Here is a 19,056-nt window from a genome sequence, read left to right as displayed (position 1 = left end):
GTATTTATTTCACTTTTATCTCCCCTTTAAGACATTTAGAGTGTGACTTAGGATTCCTGACCATAAATTGCACCAAATAAGAGTGAATTGCTATGCTAACTCAGTGAAAATCATGTCTGGAGATGGATTTGAATTGACCTTTTCACATTTAAGTGCAACATTCTAGAAAAATATGCAGTTCATTGAAGACTTTAATGTATGCATAAATTTTCTAAATTGGAAAAACTCCAATTGGATACTATCCAAATTGTTTCTACCTGTCGTTACTGAAAGCCTGATACTATTTATTTTATTTTTTATGATGTCTGTGATGACAGATGCTTTTTGAAAATTATCCTATTGTCCACAAGGAAATTGTAAGATTACTGTAGAATGGAAAAACATTACAACTTTGCTTACTAAATGGAAATTATTTATTAAATAGTTTGTCATATTTGTTTTTGAAGATAGCAATAGCACTTATATACTGCTTCACGGTGCTTTACAGCCCCCTCTAAGGTTTACAGAGTTAGCATTTTGTCCCCAACAATTCTCATTCCATACTTATGGAAGGATGGAAGGCTGAGTCAACCTTGAGCTGTTCAGAATCAAATTCCACGAGTGAGCAGTAAGTTAGCCTGCAGTATTGCATTTTCCTGGGTGCTGCTCTGGAGAGTCCAAGCATGGGTTAAATACAGCCAATCTGCCCAGGACTGAATTGAAACTTTAAGCCACGCCTGTGGTGCCAGCTATTCTTCAGATTTTTTCAATTCAGCTAAGCCCAGTGGACTTAGCTAGTCTAGTTTCTCTTCATTCCTAATTGACTGCTTGGACTTAAAGTAATAGTCTATTTACTTCAAAAAGATTCTATTCTACTTCCTGATTATTGGAGCAGGCTTGGTGAGTCTCCCTTAAATTTAATTCCCTGGTTCTCACCAATTTCAGCCTCTCTGGTATCCTGGGTTCGCTCGGGCACCGTGAGGCTGCAAGCAGCTGTTGGGGAAAGCGCATGAGTCGGAGTGCCGATGGCAGCGTGATTGCCGTGATCCTGCTGTGATTATATCCCCACTGAGCCCTCTGTTGCTACTGACCATGCTTTTGAGAGAGCCGGCTGTTGGCCCGGAGCCTTAGAGCTCTCCGGTGTATGCGGCCAGCCATTTTAGATAGGTCCCATGTGGCGGCAGCCATTTTGAGAGCATCGCACATGGTGGGGGTCATTTTGAGAGGGTCGCACATGGCGGTGGCCATTTTGAGAGAGTCGCACATGGCAGTGGCCATTTTAAGAGCGTCAAACATGGCGGTGGCCATTTTGAGAGCATAAAACATGGTGGTGGCCATTTTGAGAGGGTCGCACATGGCAGCAAACATTTTGAGAGGGTAAAAGTTCTGGCTGCCATTTTGTTCACTTACTTTTGCCACGAAAAGCAGCTACAGCAGCCTGATTGCCTGTCTCTTGCAGGTCACCGCTAGAAGCTTTCCTGTCCGGATGTCCGGCAGGTTTGCCTACTCACAGCTCCTCCATCACACTGAGGGCGGCAGCACGTGGTCACGCCCCACATTAATTGACCTGTGTGAGTGCTGGGAGCTTGGAGCTCGCACCATTCTCCTTCAGAATCAAAGGACTGCTGAGCTTTGCTTGCTCTTGCCTTCAGTGCCTCTGCACCAGAGCACTAAGGCTGTTTGTCTGAGGTGGTGAGTGGGGGAAAGCTCCCTTTCAGGCCTTACATTCCCACATTTAATCATGGCAGACTGGGCCCCTGAGGAGCAGCAGGTTGGTCCTTCCACAGCAGGGCTGATACCAGACAGGCTGGCAAGGCAGCCGGGGAGGCCATCAGAGCAAGCAAGCCTTACTCTAGGCAGGGGACTAAGCAGAGTTTTGGCCTAGACAGAGATGTCATCAGTCTCCAGAAGGCCTTAGAGAAGCAATTTTCTAGGGCTCAACTACAGGCCCAGACAGCCGGGCCTGCTTCCCCTGGGGATCACTCGCCCGGGGTTTAACCTAGTTAGGATCTTCCAATGTTAGAGAGTTAGGATGAAGGCCAGGAATTCTCCTCTGCTGATTCCATTGCAATGGCAGGCTCCCCTGGGCCTTCTATGGCCGATCGAGCAGACCTATTTGCATGTCAGTCTGATCTGGAGGAGGAGCCAGTCACAGTGGGGACCCTTGCACCCCAACAACCGGTCATTCAGCCCCCACCCAGAGTTTGCCCACCGGAAGATAGTGGACCCAATCTTTCCGTAGAAATGCAGGATGTCATTGCCAGAGCCATTTCCCAAGGGATAGAGGCCGGCATGTTGCAACGGGCCAAGCGCCTGCGCAAATCACGCCCACTCCCAACACCGGGACCTTCACAAGAAGTGACTCAGGCCCAGCCCCCTCAGTCATCACATTCTTCCTTGGCCAGTGAGGATTCTGACTGGGAGGAGGACCTTGGTCCAGGGGTAGAACCAGAATTCTCAGTGGATGAGGCTGCTGTTCCTGACAAGCCGGCCTTTTCTGGCTTGTTCAAGTATACTAATTTCAAAACTATTCTGAACAAAGCCAAAACCTCAAACCGCTTGGGTACTAGCATCCCAGCTCTGACTGCTCCTGCTCCGGAGGACCTCAGCGAGGGACTCTTTGAGGAGCCAGATTCAAGAAATTGTGCCAGTTCCAAAGTCATTTCTTAATGTGGTGCAAAAACAATGGGCGCAGTCAGGCACCCTTGCCACCCCTAGTAGTAATGACAAGAAATTGTACACGGTTGACCCAAATCTAGATGACACTGAAATTGCCTCCCATGGATGTGCCTGTGGCGGAGCTCACTTCCAAGTCAGTGTTCCCCCCTGAACTATTGGAAGGGCTCAAGGCGAAGGACAAAAGGACCGAGAACGCCTGCCACAAGACTCATCAGGTGGCAGCTTGGGCCATTAAAACTTCTGTTTTTGCGTCCTTCCTCTCCAGGGGGTGCTACTCTGGCTGAGACAGCTCCTAGCGTAGCTTCCGGCGGGGGATACCAAATTGAAAACTGGATGTCAACAAAATTATCGCAGCAACAGAGTACACTGCTGACGCTACCCTGAATGCTGCCAAATTTGCTTCCAGATCCCTGGCTTCTAATGTCACTACCAGGCCCCTCTTATGGCTCAGACATTGGAACGCGGATATGCGATCCAAGTGGAAGGTTGCCTTGGCTCCCTTTAAGGGCGGCAAGCTTTTTGGGGAGGCCCTAGACCCCGTCCTGGTTGAAAACAAGGAAAAAAAGAAGGTTATGCCTTCAGTCAACAAAAATCTGCCCGGAAGTGTTCACAGACCTATAGGAGGCAGCCCTTTCGGAACTCGGAGCAATCTATCTCCAGTTCCTTCCAACATCCATACTCTCAGGGCATGGATAGGTCTCAGGACCGTCAGCCCTTTCGTGACAGGAACCGTCAACGTCCTTCTCCAAATATCCCTATCGCGGAGGGTCCAATTCCTGACCCTTCAGACACTATAAGTGACCACCAGCGGACGGCTCCCATAGGAGGGCGTCTACAGCTGTTCCACGCCCAATGGGAGCGGATCACGTCAGACCAGTAGGTCCTTCAGATGATACACATAGGTCTAACATTAGAACTCATTTCTCCACCTCCCCGACACTTCATTCGGTGTCCAACCCCCTCCTGTCCGGTCAAGAAGGCTATCATAGAACAGGAGATCCTTCACCTCAGAGACATAGATGCCATAGAACCAGTTCCACCAGGTCAGGAAGGGACAGGGTTTTATTCAATACTCTTCCTAGTCCCAAAGGGGGATGGAGGGGGATCCTCGACCTTAAAAAGTTAAATCATCACATAGCATACCGGAGGTTCAAGATGCAATCCCTTCAGTCATTTCTGGGTGGCGTCAGGCCAGGAGATCTCTTAACATCCATAGATCTCAAGGAGGCCTACCTCCACATCCCCATTCGCAAAGCTCACCACAGGTTCCTGAGATTCTTTTATGCAGGCCGCCACTATCAGTACAGGGCTCTGCCATTTGGCCTGTTCTCAGCACCTCGAACCGTTACGAAGATCCTAGCTGCAGTGGCAGCTTTCCTGAGATCTCACCCAGTGCGCCTGTATTGCTACCTGGATGATGTCCTCATCCAATCATTGTCACAGCAACAAGCGGTACAAGACCTGGAGCACACTCTGCAAACCCTCCAACATCACGGGTTCTCCATCAACAGAGAAAAGAGTCACCTGCATCCGACCACCACACTGCAACACCTGGGCGCCATCATCAACATCACCAGTTGCCAGGTCTCCTTGTCTCCAGAGCACTTGGCAAGCATCAGAAGCCAGGTGTTGCAGGTACTACACTCGTCACACGTATCGGTGCTGCAGCTGTCACAACTCCTTGGCAAGATGATTTTGTGCCTGTCAATAGTTCCTTGGGCATGCCTTCATTCGCAACACCTACAATGGCTCCTGCCCTACCAGAGGACCAACATGAGCAATTCTCAGCAGCTGGTTTGAGTCTCTTTGAAGGTAAGTCAGTCTCTCCAGTGGTGGTTGTCCTCCGCGCTGGCGAAGGGCACCCTCTTCAAAGAGCCAGACCGTCTCACCATCACAACGGATGCCAGTCTATTTGGCTGGGCCACTCATCTCCACAACCAGATTGCACAGGGCAGATGGTCACCGCCCAAAGCGTCCCATAGCGTCAACTGATTAGAACTGAGAGCAGTGTGGCTCACACTCGTTCACTTTCAAGACCATATCAAGGGGTGTCATGCTTGGACTCTCCAGAGCAGCACCCAGGAAAATGACCATTGACTTACCTGAAGGGTCCTTTTCTGGGTGCTGTGAAGGAGAGTCCAACCCTATCCTGGGGTCTGCTCCGCCAGTTGTCATATGGTTCTGCGGAACTATGGATACTTGTTTTGACTTCCTTGACTTTGTTCCTGAACTTCTCAGCGTGCATTGTCCATGCCTTCATTGAAGAAAATCTGAAGAATAGTTGGCACCAGAGGCATGGCTTAAAGTTTCAATTCAGTCCTGGGCAGATTGGCTGTATTTAACCCATGCTTGGACTCTCCTTCGTAGCACCCTTCAAGTAAGCCAATGGTCATGCTAACCACTGCACCACCATGATCCTGATTAGATCAAGATTCCAGTCAGAATTTCTGAAAAGTCCTCTGTTTAATTAAGTAGTAACCTTAGAGCAGGAATGTCAAACTCTGTTTCATTGAGGACTGCATCAGGGTTGTGTTTGACCTCAGGGAGCCAGGGTGGGCGTGGCCAGGGTAGGCATGGCCAGCTCGATCTCACTTGTGTCAGGGCACCTGTGGCGACCTAAGCACTCTGCTAGCGAAAACGAGCTTCTGAGCTCCGTTTTCAGCTGCGACAACCTTCTGCAACCCTCTGCCAGCTAAAACAGAGCTCGCATGCCAGCTCCGTTTTCACTGGCAGAAGCACTGAGGGCCAATCCTTCGCTGAGCAGCCCCGTAGGCCAGGTCAAAGCACCCTGCGGGCTGCATCCAGCCCCTGGGCTTTGAGTTTGATACCCCTGCCTTAGGGGAAACCCAGTCTGGGTGGAAATGTTAAACAACCATAAAGATTTATGTGCAGCTTCCTTTCCTTCAGATTTTGTCTTTCAAAATGGAGTGCATTTTTATTTTCCAAAAGTCAATGGTAATAAATTTTGTAATAAATCTACAAAAAGCTTTCATTTCATGTGAGAGCTAGTGTTATGTAGTTATTAATGTGGACCAGCACTGAAGAGATTGCCGTTCAGGTTCATTCTCAGTGGTGGAAGCTCAGTGAATGACTTTGGACCAATCAGTCTTTCAGATCAACCGATCTTGCAGGGTTGTAGTTGTAAAGAAAACGTTGTAGAAAGAGTATAATTATTTTAAAGGTTCTGAAGAAAAGCCAAAATACACACCTAGTAAATAGATAAAACAAATTATCCACGTGATATTTTTGTGTTATGCCCAGCAAAATTGGTGGCCCTAAATCTTAAAAGCTATGATAATATAATGTGTTATTTAAATTGTATTTTTGTTCATTTGATTGTCATTTCTTAGGTATTACTGTCTTGCAGCTGTTGCTGCCTTGCTGAAATACGTTGAATTCATTCAAAATTCAGTTTATGCACCTAAGTCACTTAAGATTCGTTTCCATGGAAGTGAGCAAACAGCAATGATTGATTCAACATCAGCCCTAAATCTTGAATTAATTACTAACAATAGAGATCCTAGGTAAAATATTTTTGTTTCAAATTCTAAACTGTAGAGAATATATGACAGTTATGTTTACAATTATGATATACGGTAGTGTTGGATACAAGTCTGGGTTTTAAAGTTAGTGAACATACGTTTTCCATCATTAAGATATTTAAAGTAAGATGATAGAACATAAAAAAGGTAAAGTTTTCCCTATCCAGTCATGTCTGACTCTAAGGCACAGTATTCATCTCCATTTCTTGTCTGAAGCATTGTCTGAAGACAATTTCCATGGTCATGTGGCCAGCATGACTATACACCAAAGGCACATGTAATGCTGTTATTTTCCCATCTATTAATCTACTTGCATTTGTATGTTTTTGAGTTGCTAGGTAGGCAGGAGCTGGGGCACATAATGGGAGCTCACCCAGTTGCATGGAGCTTGGGTCCAAAACTTAAGGATTCATTTATTAGAGCAATCTTGTAGCGTGTATCTGTGTATAAGGTCTCCAACTATTTTTCTCAGTTCCGAGGATCAAGGGATCTTCAGAAGAGTCAGAAATTATGCTTAAAGAATCAGTTAAGGTAGATAACAGGGTATTCATCATGGATTGTGTGATTCACACACACAGATGAGTAGAAGGCTAACTCATCAGGAGTTGGATAGGCAATTCAATAGCAGTAAAACGTTGGTTTGTCATTGCGCATTCCTAGAGTTGAGGGAAAGTGACTGACCCAAGATCATCTGCTGATTTTGTGACTTAGGTAGGACTAGAACCCAGGTTCAGACTAAACTGGAACTGGTTTATTCATTGCACCTTTCTAAAAGAGAATGACTGGTACAAAATCATACAGCAGGCTTTGTGCCTAAGGCAACACTAGAAGTCATGTTCTCTTGGTATCCTGCTTCCCATACCTCAAAAAAATCCAATATGGCAGATGAAAAACATACAAGAGAAAAACAAGAGCCTTAAAACACAGTCCCACTGGGGTGGGGGAGAGAACATGACTGTTCCACATACAGCCTAGCTGCTGCATTTTATACCAGCTGCACCCTCTAAATCATCTCCAATAGCAGCCCCAAGTACTGTAAATCTTACTGCCGTAATCTAACTGCGTGATGATCAGGACATCCTAATTTTCAGCCAGTGCACTAATTTGCCAACTGAGTTATTGCTGAAATCAAACTGTTTCAGAGGCCATTCAGTTAGCTCAGTAACTACATCTGCAATCTTTCTGGGTTTTCTTTCTGGAATCTACCAGGTTCCCATGTAGTTAGAACCTCCCACATTTATCCAATACTCTGTTCATGGATCAAAGTATGGCTCTCTGATCTTGGCAAAATACTGCTTTTTGTCAATGCAGTTTTGTTTCTACTATCAGTTTCTACTGATACTTAAATGCCTACCCAACCTCCAATGAGATAGCCTTCTATCTCATCACACAGACAATCATAAAAAATCACACAGACAATCATAAAAAAAAACAGGTTGTCTATCTGTAACTGATTCTTTAACTATCATTTGTGAATTTGTTAATGTCTACATATTTTCCTGCTTTGGAGGTCACAGATGACATACTTCAATTTAAGGCTACTCTCTAGATCAGGGTTGTCAAACTGGTGGCCCTTAGGCCCGATGCATTATGCATAGGCCACGCCCACACCAGCTCCACAAAGGGAAAAAATACATCACATAACAGGAACATGACGCTGTGAGTTTGACACTCATGCTCTAAATCTTCAGAACTGAGGAAAACAGTAGGAGCACTGCTTATACATACATATTTACTACAAGAAGCTCATGATAAAAATCCCAGGTTCTAGAATGCTGTATATCTGCTACTACACCAAGGAAAAATGCATTTGTTTGGATTCATAAATGACCACCTGGGTCACATTTATACAAGCAACCAATTGTTTAGGGTTTTTTTAAAATACAATTTCTATTAAAGATTTTAAAAGCAATTAGTTCTTATTATTGCCTTTAAAACCAATCGTTTAGTTTTAGTGATACATATAAAAGAAGGGAATTTGGTATACTATAATTGGATAACAATTTTCCCCACACTATCCCTGCATTTGAATTCCCAGCCCCACTCGGATTGTTGCGGCTGTTGAGGAGTTTTTTTAAAATCTGTTTTCTGTACTTGTTTTGTCTTGTTCGTTTTCTTTGTATTTCCCCCCTTCCCTACTAGTTTGTTAGCCGCCCTGAGTCCCCCTGGGAATAGGGCGGCATACAAGTTTAATAAACTATAACTAACTATAACCATTTGGTTGATTTTATTCCACACATTTCATTAAATAGCCTGCATTGGATATCAGCTGCAGAGTTTATCAAGATTTTAGGAACTGTCATCTTACTCATAAAACCTTAATCAGGTCTGAACCATCAGGATCAACCATTTGTGATTAGAACTAGACTTCCTAGGAGCTAACTATAATCAACAATTGACCAGAGACAGTTTTATTCTAGTGTCACTGCTATTTATTTTTTTCAAGAAGGTGGTTGGATGGTCCTTGGTTTTCTTTTCCTCTCCTTAGTCAGTCTATAATAGCTATCTAAATTTAAACATTTAAGTAGCTATTTAAACTGTTTAGCTGCTTTAATTATTCAACTGAGTACAATTCAGGACACCCCAGCTTTCAGTGAATGGGGAAGGAATTGTTTATTCAGCTCAATAAATTGTTTATTGAGTTGGGGTTTCTGCATCTTCAGCCTCCTCATTACCTGAAAATGAGAAGAAACTATCTCAGTTGAGCCCATTGAAAGCTTCTAAATAATCAAGGGTAGAGACTTTATTACCAACAAATGGTTTCTTTCCTCTCACATTAAGCAACAATTCAAGAAGCAACAATAACTTGGTACCAATAAAGGATAATAGCTCAAGTTGAAATGAGAGGTCCTTGGTGCTCTCTGAGCTTGGTTGTTTTCTTGTAGACATTTCATTACCCAAACTAGGTAATCACTACCACAAGCACTGATATTACCTATTTGGGGTAATGAAACATCTCCAAGAAAACAGCCACCTTAGAGAGCACCAAGGACTTTTCACAGTAACTTGGGTCAGAAGAATTGGAAGGTTGTATATCTCTCCTACCCTTACAATACTGTAGTCCTGTAACACAACTTGGCTTTTCTACACCACCATCTGAATACACATGCCAATGTCTATATTTAAACCAGCCAAAGTAACATTGTTAATATAGTGGCAGACTAGTTCCTCTTTTAAACAATGTAATGCAATGTAATACAATGCAATTACTTTGTTCTTTCAGGAATTATCCACCATTAAGATGTGATACAATCTTCTGTAAATGGCTTTGGAAAAATAGTTGACAGGGTTATTTCTGCTAGTGATGGAATGATCTCTGTGTTGTTAAATATTAAATGTTCAGGTTTCCAAATATAAACTATTGTCAAGAGAAATGTTGCTTCTTTATAGTCTGAAACCTTTGGGCAGCTTTGAGTTTTGTGTTTGGAACAAGTATTGTGATATGCTGAAAGCACGAATACCTGTAGAGAGGGATGGAGTTTAAGAAAGGCAACTAGCTACAATAGACTTAGTTGCAATACTGTCATCTGTCTTAGGGTGATTTTGATAGTGGAAAAATAGTTTTTGAGTGTTCTACTATTGTTCTTAATTTAGGGTCAGGATAACTCTATCTTTGGTTATCTCACTTCTTAAGGGATTGAAAATCTTGCCTATAGCAATAGCAGTAGACTTATATACCGCTTCATAGGCCTTTCAGGCCTCTCTAAGCGGTTTACAGAGAGTCAGCATATTGCCCCCAACAATCTGGGTCCTCATTTTACCCACCTCGGAAGGATGGAAGGCTGAGTCAACCCTGAGCCGGTGAGATTTGAACCGCTGACCTGCTGATCTAGCAGTAGCCTGCAGTGCTGCATTTAACCACTGCACCACCTTGGCTCCTATGAATACTGGTAGTCTTTGACTTTGACTTAAGACCACAACTGAGCCCAAAATTTATGTTGCTAAGCAAGATCGTTGTTAAGTGAATGTTGCCCCATTTTATGACTTCCGTTGCCATTGTTATTAAATTATTAGCACAATTGTTAAGTAAATCTGGTTTTGCATTCACTTTGCTTGTCAAAAAATAGCAAAAGGTGATCACATGACTCCAGGACATTACAACCAACATAAATATGAGTCAGTTGTCAAACGTCTGAATTTTGATCAGATGATTATGGTGATACTGCAATGGTCATAAGTGTGAAAAATGGTCATAAGTCACTTTTTTCAATTGTAATTTCAAATGGTCACTAAATGAACTGTTGTAAGCCAAGGATTACCTGTACTGTTAGTAGTCTGATCTTTAGGAAGTTAATACTCTGCTTTCTGGATGGAAACTATGTTTCTCTCTGAATTTATTACAGTCACCTAAGAACTAAGTGGGAGCTGCCAGTTTCTCATCATCTTAGAAATTTCAATGGTGTAAATGAATGTTGACCCACACATATCACATACTACATTCTGTCAGCAATTGGCCATGTTACCTTTTTATACATCTGTATTACATTCTCTTTTTTTTAAGTAGGATGTGTGCATAAATCAATCTGGTTAATATTTTATTTACTAAAACACCAAATGTTTATGTATAGTTACTGCCTCGCTTAACAGGTGGTTATGAGGAGTTATAACCCTATAGAAATAAATGATGGAAGAGATGGTAGAACACAGGAAAGTAAAGAATAAAGAAGTTTGCTGAATCATGCAAACTGAAAATAGACACCCTATCACTCATTGCCAATCTATTCAAAGATGGACTTTGGTAGAACAGCAAAGAGATTGGTAGACACCAGGAAGTAATGTGGCTAGATCTTCCTTCACAGAATCTTTCTTTTGATAATCCTTAGAATGGAACAACATCTCTGCTGAACAAATTGTCCTTCTAATTGATTCTTTTGGCAATATATAGCCGAGACCTTAATGCCCTTAATTTCTAATTTTAAAGTTGTCGAGACTTTTAAGTAATTACAGTTTTCACACAGTAGATGTTTGGACAGACTAGGTGTCAGTGGTTTTTTTTTGCATCTGATTCTTTGTCGCCAGTTAGCTAAGGAGATCAGGGATTTGAGGTTTAGGTTGTATTAGTTATCTGTAAGAACTTATAAAGGGACGTAGGAGGAGAAGGAGGAGGGAGTTGAAACTTTGCAAGAAGAGAAGTGGTTTCAGCTCTCGAAATCTACAGTGACAGGAAGCAAAGATTCAAGCTTTGGTTATGCTTTGAATCATGGTTTTGTGCTTTTTAACATAGCCAAATTCCGAATTTCCAAATTTAATGAATTTATATGCCACCCAATCCCGAAGGACTCTGGGCGGCTTACATAAAAACAACTCTAAAAAGAATACAAAAAAATTAAAATAGGGAGGAAAAGCAGGTTAAAAAACACATCATGCACTCACTCTTAGTGGGGCTGGACCTCATTCATGAGGTCAACAGCCCCAGGCCTGCCGGAATAGCCAGGTCTTAGTAGACTTTTGGAAGGCCGAGAGAGTGGGGAGGGTCTGGATCTCTGGGGGTAGATCGTTCCATAGGGCCAGGGCAGCTACAGAGAAGGCCCTCCCCTGAGGAGCCGCCAGACGACATTGTCTAGTCGACGGCACCTGGAGAAGGTCCATCCTGTGTAATCTTATCGGACGCTGGGAGGTATGTGGCAGAAGACAGTCTCGTAGATATCCGGGTCCTAAGTCATGTAGGGCTTTAAAGGTGATAACCAGCACCTTGAAGCGCGTTCAGAGACTGATAGGGAGCCAGTGCAGCTCGCAGAGGATAGGTGTAATATGGGTGTATCGGTACACCCAGTATCGCTCACGCGGCTGCATTCTGGACCAGTTGTAGTCTCCAAACACTTTTCAGGGGCAGCCCCATGTAGAGCACGTTACAGTAATCAAGTCTTGAGGTGATGAGGGCGTGAGTGACCATTTGAAGTGCCTCCCGGTCCAGGTAGGGCCACAACTGGTGCAGCAGGTGAACCTGGGCAAAAGCTTCCCTGGTCACAGCTGACAAATGGTGTTCTAGTGTCAGCTGCAGGTCCAGGAGGACACCCAAGTTGCGGGCCCTCTCTGAGGGGTGTAAAGTTTCACCCCCCAGGCTTAAAGATGGAGTATCTGGACTATCCTTGAGGGGCAACATCCATAGTCACTCGGTCTTGTCGGGGTTAGTGCAAGCTTGTTCACTCCCATCCAGGCCCTGACAGCTTCTAGGCACTGGCATATCACTTCCACCGCTACACTGAGTTGGCACGGGGCGGAAAGATACAGCTGGGTATTATCCGCATATTGATGGTATTTAATCCCGTGCTGGCGAATGATCTCACCCAGTGGCTTCATGTAGATATTAAATAGGAGGGGGGACAAGACCGAGCCTTGCAGCACCCCATATTTAAGGGGCCTAGGGGTCAACCTCTGTCCTCCAACCAACACCGACTACGACCTGCCAGAGAGGTAAGAGGAGAACCACCGTAAAAAGGTGCCTCCCACCTCTTCCAGCCGTCGCAGAAGGATACCATGGTCGATGGTATCAAAGGCCACTGAGAGGTCAAGGAGCACAAGGATAGAGGAATGTCCTCTATCCCTGGCCCGCCAGAGATCATTTGTCAGCGCGACCAAAGCGGTTTCGGTGCAGTAACCATGCCTGAAACCAGACTGAAAGGGATGTAGATAATAGCATTTCTTACAAAAGCATATTTCTTGACCTATCAAGAGATTGGTAGAGAAAGTTGCTTACATTTATCACAGAACTATCCCTTGACATGTTTTTTTTAATGAGAAAATTCTTAGCTGTTTTTCAGCTTTAACTTTTCTTGTTTTTATGATAGTGATGTAAGACCCTGATAACTGACTTGAATTATACGTTTTGCCTTATAAACAGATTCTGCTATAAGCATTGCATCCAATAAAGAGATCTTGAGAAGCAGATGTAAAGAGTGTACATTAAATAAGATAATACAAATGATTAAATCTTGATGTGTAATTTTAATGGGAACTGCTTACTCTCAGTCTTTTCCTGGGACAGTAGGGATCCATCTTTATACGGTTAGGTAATAAAGGTTATTCTAAAAGGCCATCAAATTTGGCCCCTTACTCTAAATGCACCCAAAGTTATCATTATGTAGTGCTCACCAGGGTGCCGCTACTAAGGTTTTTTTTCTCCAAAGTTGGTGGAGATAGCAGTCAGAGTGAGTTAACTCCATCCAGCATCCAATGGGAGAGTCTACAACTGTGAAGTAACAACTCCTGTGTAGTTCCTCCCAGCTTTAGACTCAGTCTATTGAGGACTGGACATGCAGTTAGCTATCTCCTCCAACTTTGAGAAAATAGATAGGTAAAATTAGGTTTTTTGGCCTCTATGCCCTTCTTTAACATCTTAAGTGCAGAGGAAGCACTTTAAATTAATCAGGGCTTCTCCCCGCGCCGCAGGATCGCAAGCTGCTTATAGTCGCTGTAGCTGCATGGTGAGCGAAGCCACGAGTCCGCTCCAGTCCTGCTGTCTTCAGCTATTTTTCCAGCTTCCCCTGGACAAGCTCAAGAATGGAAACCCTGCAGTCTCTGTCTTATACCGTGCCTCCACAGGCTCCACGACAACCATCCCAGCTCCATCGAAGGCCCTGCAGCCGTTTGAGGCAACCCGTCACATCGTCGGGGCATCGGCATTGCTAGCGGCCATTTTAACTTGGCCGGAAACAGCAGCGGCCACCATTTTTTTCATATGGTCAATGACGGGGCCCCTTCTAACAGTGTTGCCTTGGGGGCTACTGTTTTTCTTGGCTTGCTGCTTGGATAATTATGGCATCGATGGGAGGCGATTTATCTCCCCATTCCCCACAGGGCTCTCCATCGCTACCAGTCCTTTGGCTGGTCCCTCAAGGCTCAGACCATCCAGGAAGAGGATACTGATGGAGGCAAATTGCAGGGACCCCTGGCCAAGACCTCCAAAGCTGCAACGAAGTCCGAAAGCCGGTGTCAGAGTGTAGCAGCAGATTGAGGTTTGCAATCTACTTATGAAAGACCAGGACTCGAGACCACAAAGGTGTGAGAGAAGCAGGTTTATTGATGCATCGAGTTCAGCATGCTAACACACCAAAATCTGAACTGCCTGGGCTCTGCCCAGGATGCTACTTTTATGCTCTGTTCCACATTGTGCATTCTCAAGGCGTTTCCATACACGAGACAAACATGACATTTGGAAAAGGAGAAGTTTATTTTGGAATGTTACAAACAGAGAAGTACATAGGAAAAATACAAAAAGAGACGTTCTTATAATGTCTTAAGCTATCAGCTGTTTCACCTCTGTTCTATCTTACTCACGCCTGGCTTCCTGTGCCCCTCCTTTACAGCGTCTTGCTACACTGTTCCAGCACTGTTTTTAATACTTAGGAGGAAGTTGGAGAGAAAGTTCATTCAAGCTAAAGATCAAGCTAATATGAAGTCATAGTTTTTAGCCTATTAGGACCACCTAACCTGGCCAGCCACTGGTGGGTTTACCTGTGCACCTCCTCCTGCACCAAGAGGGCCCTAGAAAAGGAATTTCAAAAGGCCTAGAAATCCTCAACCAGGCAGGAAGCATCTGGAGGTAGAGGAAGTCCATACCCTTTACAAGCTATCCCTGTGGCCTCTGGCAGCCCTTATCCTGCTGAGCTCTCCCTGGATTCTGAGGATTCCCTTTCATCCCCAACTTCCCCTCTTCAGCCAGGGGATGGGACAGGGGTTTTTGATTTCCTCCATAGTGGGGATGAATCTTTGGAGGGCAGAGGCCCTTCCTCTGAGATTGTCCAGGATCCTTCCCTGGGATTTCAGGGGTTCCATCCACCTCAAACTATAAATTCAGACATAGCTGCTATCATATCTGCAGCTATTAAAAACGGCATAGCTGCTAGTCTGCAGCATAGAGATGCACCAAAGTCTGATTCCAGATCTAAGGATTTGGGTGCCAAATCAGCATGTAAGAAATGATCCTCTACAGGGCCTGCCTCTTCTGACTAGTCAATCTCAGTTTCTCAGCCTTCCATCTTTGGGGACAAGGAAGAGCAGGGTTCCAGAAACTCAGATCTGTCAGAGGATGAAGTTCTGGCTCCTGATTAGTCCGCCTTTGTGGGCCTCTTTAAGCTGGCTCTTTTTCATTCACTATTGTTCAAGGCTAAGAAGATAGCAGGGTTCAAGTCTCTCCCTGCTCCTAAGGTGACAGTTATGGAAACAGGGCATTCAGAGGATCCCCTCTTTCTGAAACGCACTGTGGAGAAGGAAGTGGTTCTTTCTCCTAGAATTTTTATGGACGTTTTTCAGAGGCAATGGTCTTCTCCTGGCTCGGTCCCTCTGCCTAATGCCCAGGATATGCGACTTTATAATGTGGGCACTGCACTGGTTAAGGGATTGGAGGTCCCTACCATAGATCTGCCAGTGATAGTGCTTTCATCTCCTAGTGCAGCTAGCGCTCCAGAGGATTCACTTAGACCGGAAGACAAGCGCTTTGAACAGACGCTTGTCAAAGGACACCAGGCTTCGGCCTGGGCAATACGGGCCTCCACCTCTGCTTCCTTCTTTAGTAGGTCGGCCTACTATTGCAAGATAGGATCCCTAATAGTGACTCTAGGTCTCACCAAGACATAAATAAGCTGGAAGCCGCAATAGAATTTTCAGCAGTCCGTTTTGTTTCTAAAGCCATTGCATCTTCCATCACTCCTGATACTTGCTATGGCTTAAGCAATGGCAAGCGGATGCCAGAGCCAAATGGCGGCTAGTTTCTTCTCCCTTTTCTGGGGCTCCCTTAGAATACCTTTTAGTGGAATCTAAGGATAAATGCAAGATGCTTCAATCAACCCTTCACAAACCTGATAGCTGGACCTCCTCTTCTGTCTATAGACATTGCCCTTTCGAGAGTCAGACGGAAGTTTTTCCAACCCCCATCCACAATGTCAGTCACAACCTCAACAGGGATCAAACCAGCAGCAGGATGGATCGAATAGGTTTCCCTCCTAGGAAATCATATAAAGTGGGTTTTTCAACCACCCTTACAGACATCAGAAGTGACTGTCTGGAGGGTCTGCCGATAGGAGGGCACCTGGCAGCGTTTCCGGATCGATGGAGGACGTAATGGCCTGGGTCCTAAGAACCATCAGGTGGGGTGTCTCCCTGGAATTCCTCTCCACTCCCCTGAGGTATTTTGTTTCATGCCCTTTGTCATGGGACAAGAAAAAAAAAAATTAGTGGAACAGGTGATTCATCATTATTGCAAATCAGGGCCATTCAGACTGTTCCAAAAGACCAAGAAAGGCAGGGGCTTTACTCCCATCTGTTCGTGGTACCAAAAGCCTCGGGAGGTTGGAGACTGATTCTCGATCTCAAATTGTTAAATCGCTTCATCATTTATCGGAGGTTCAAGATGCACTCCCTGAAATCCATCCTGGAGGGCATCTGAAAGGATGACCTCCTATTATCGGTGGATTTCACAGAGGCATACCTCCACATTCCCATACTTCACAAACACAGGCAATTCCTCTGATTCGAGTATGCAGAGAAACATTTCCAATACCTTTGGCTTATCATCAGCCCCTCAGGTATTTACAAAGGTCCTAGCAGTAGCTAGCAGCAGCCCATCTCGGCTCCAGGTCTGTCCAGATTCAAGTTTATCCTGCTACAGTCCAACTCTGTTAGACAGGCTCACAGGAACATCCACACTACCATTTGGGTCCTTCAGGAGCTGAGGTTTTCCATCAATCTCGCCAAGAGCTCTCTGACCCCGGCTACACGTATTCTTCATCTGGGGGTCCTAATCAATACAATGCAGGGCAGGATCTTCCTCTCCCCAGATCAATGGACCAGTCTTCAGGATCTATTCGGCAAGATCTGTGACCATCAACGAGTTCAACTTCTCCAGCTGTCACATCTGTTGGGGAAGATGGTTTCCTGTTTCTCCATTGTTCTCTGGGCATGTCTCCACAGCTGGTGCCTGCAATGGTTTCTTCTGCCATATCTGAAAGCCAACTCAGCTGCTCGCTACAACAGGTTTGGACTCCCCCACAAAGTCCTTGGGGTGGTGGCTGTCACTTGCTCTGAATCAGGGGGCACTGTTCTGGTAGCCTGATATGCCTCAGAATGGATGCCAGCCTGGTGGGATGGGGGACCCACCTCCAAGCAGGAATGACGCAAGGCCAATTGTCACGGTCCAATCATGCACACAGTATCAATTGGCTGGAGCTTTGGGCAATTTACCTAGCCTTGCTACAATTTCAGGACACTGCACAATTCCCACATCTTCGTCTTCATGGACAGCACAATGGCAAAAGCACACATAATTCGCCAATGGGGGGAAGAGGTCCGAGCCTCTCAGGAGGGAGGTGTGGCTTTTGGGTCTGTGGGCAGAAGCTCGCCTCCTTTCCCTCCGAGCAGACTACATCTCTGGGATCGACAATACATAGGCAGACTGGCTCAGTTTCACTCAGATCGACCGTGGGGAATGGAGCATCTCATGTTGCCTCTTCTGTGACGTCAGCGAGAGGTAGGGGATGCCAGTCCTCGACCTCTTCACCTCACAACACAACGCTCTGCTTCCAAGGTATTTCATGAGGTATATATCCCCGGGGTCAGAGGGAATGGATGCCATTCGCTGCCCATGGGCCCCCGGCCTCCTATACGCTTTTCCTCCTCTATCTCTAGTGCAGAGGGTAATCAGAAAAATGCTAGAGGAAGAGGCAGAACATCTCCTATTGGCACCTCATTGGCCTCGTCATCCCTGGTTTGGGGACCTAATGACACTATTGTTACAGCCCCATGGCGCATCCCACTAGCCAGACTGTCCCTCTCACAAGGATCAATTGAACATTCAGACTAACAATAGTTGTGCATGCGCAGAGCGTCCATGATAACGTCTAGGCGGATGGGCAAAACCTCCCACTGCTGCTGTTACCAATTTGCCAAATCTGTAGTGAACTGGGAGAATACCATCTCTGTTGCTGCCCCATCTAACATTTTAAATGTTAATTAGCTATACCCAGGAGGTGCTATTGGGCAAATCCAGGGAACAAAACTTTTATCAAATGCTTGGTTTGACTATGAGTGCATTCAAGCTAGGACCAGTTTTTAGAAAATATAGAATTACCAGTTCAAATCATTCATGAGATTTGGAGCGGGGGGAGTATAAAGCTCTGTTTAGAAGGGAAGAAAATAGAAATGAGAAATTGGCAGATATTCTTCTAGATTTTTGATGAAAAGAACTCTACTGATTTATGATTTCTTGCAACCTCATATCCCTTTTTCCACAAAGCCTCCATTAAGTCTCACCACCTGATTACTCCTGAGAGGTGGGCCAAACGTTTTCACATTTTGTTCAGCAATGTGCCAAAGACCATGCCATTTTGGGGTCTTTTTCCTAATGGCATAGCAAATTGATCCCTCATGTTTTTGCTGGAGCCTTCAAAAATTATTTTACAACCCTAAGATGGCAAAATAGTTAGAAATAATCTGATACAGACAGAATTTCTAAAGGCAAAATTGGATTGGTCAGCTTTAGTCCTGACATCCTGTTCACAAATTTGGATTTTTCCTTTGTGATTCCCACAGTTTGATATAAGTCATAATCCAAGCATACAAAAAATGGGTTATGAAAGAACCCAACTAAGTTCTAACAGATTGGATAATATAGGAGAAGAGAATGATTCAGTTTCAGGAAAGGGAAATTGCTTACTCTTCATATTATAGAAAAATATATTACTCTCTGAGATTTTTTTTTATGTTGCCTTTATTGACTTGGGCTTTGTTGGGCTTTGACCAGATCCCTTCAAGTTTGGGAGAATTTAACTGCTGTGGCCCTTCAGAGAAGCCTTGATGTTGACACAGTGTGTGATTGTATTAAATAAAAAATACTTTCTACTCGGGGGTCTCCATTTTCTTC

At 44.7% G+C, this 19,056-nt stretch overlaps 1 protein-coding gene across 1 annotated transcript in view; it reads left to right on the top strand.

The window, feature by feature from the left end:
• MSH4 (mutS homolog 4) overlaps positions 1-19,056 on the top strand; it is a 77,545-nt gene that overhangs the window by 21,361 nt on the left and 37,128 nt on the right. Inside the window, exon 6 of the mRNA XM_087720781.1 lies at positions 6,009-6,182. Within this exon, the coding sequence (XP_087576907.1) occupies positions 6,009-6,182 (174 nt within the window). The remainder of the gene's footprint in view (positions 1-6,008; positions 6,183-19,056) is intronic.

This window comes from Thamnophis sirtalis, unplaced genomic scaffold (genome assembly GCF_051295495.1).
Source record: "Thamnophis sirtalis isolate CommonGarterSnake01/CBP01778 unplaced genomic scaffold, rThaSir2_p1.2 scaffold_7, whole genome shotgun sequence".
Classification (NCBI taxonomy): Eukaryota; Metazoa; Chordata; class Lepidosauria; order Squamata; family Natricidae; genus Thamnophis; species Thamnophis sirtalis.
The sequence above is the reverse complement of the archived record's forward strand: the minus strand, read 5'-3'. Positions and strand labels throughout refer to the sequence as shown.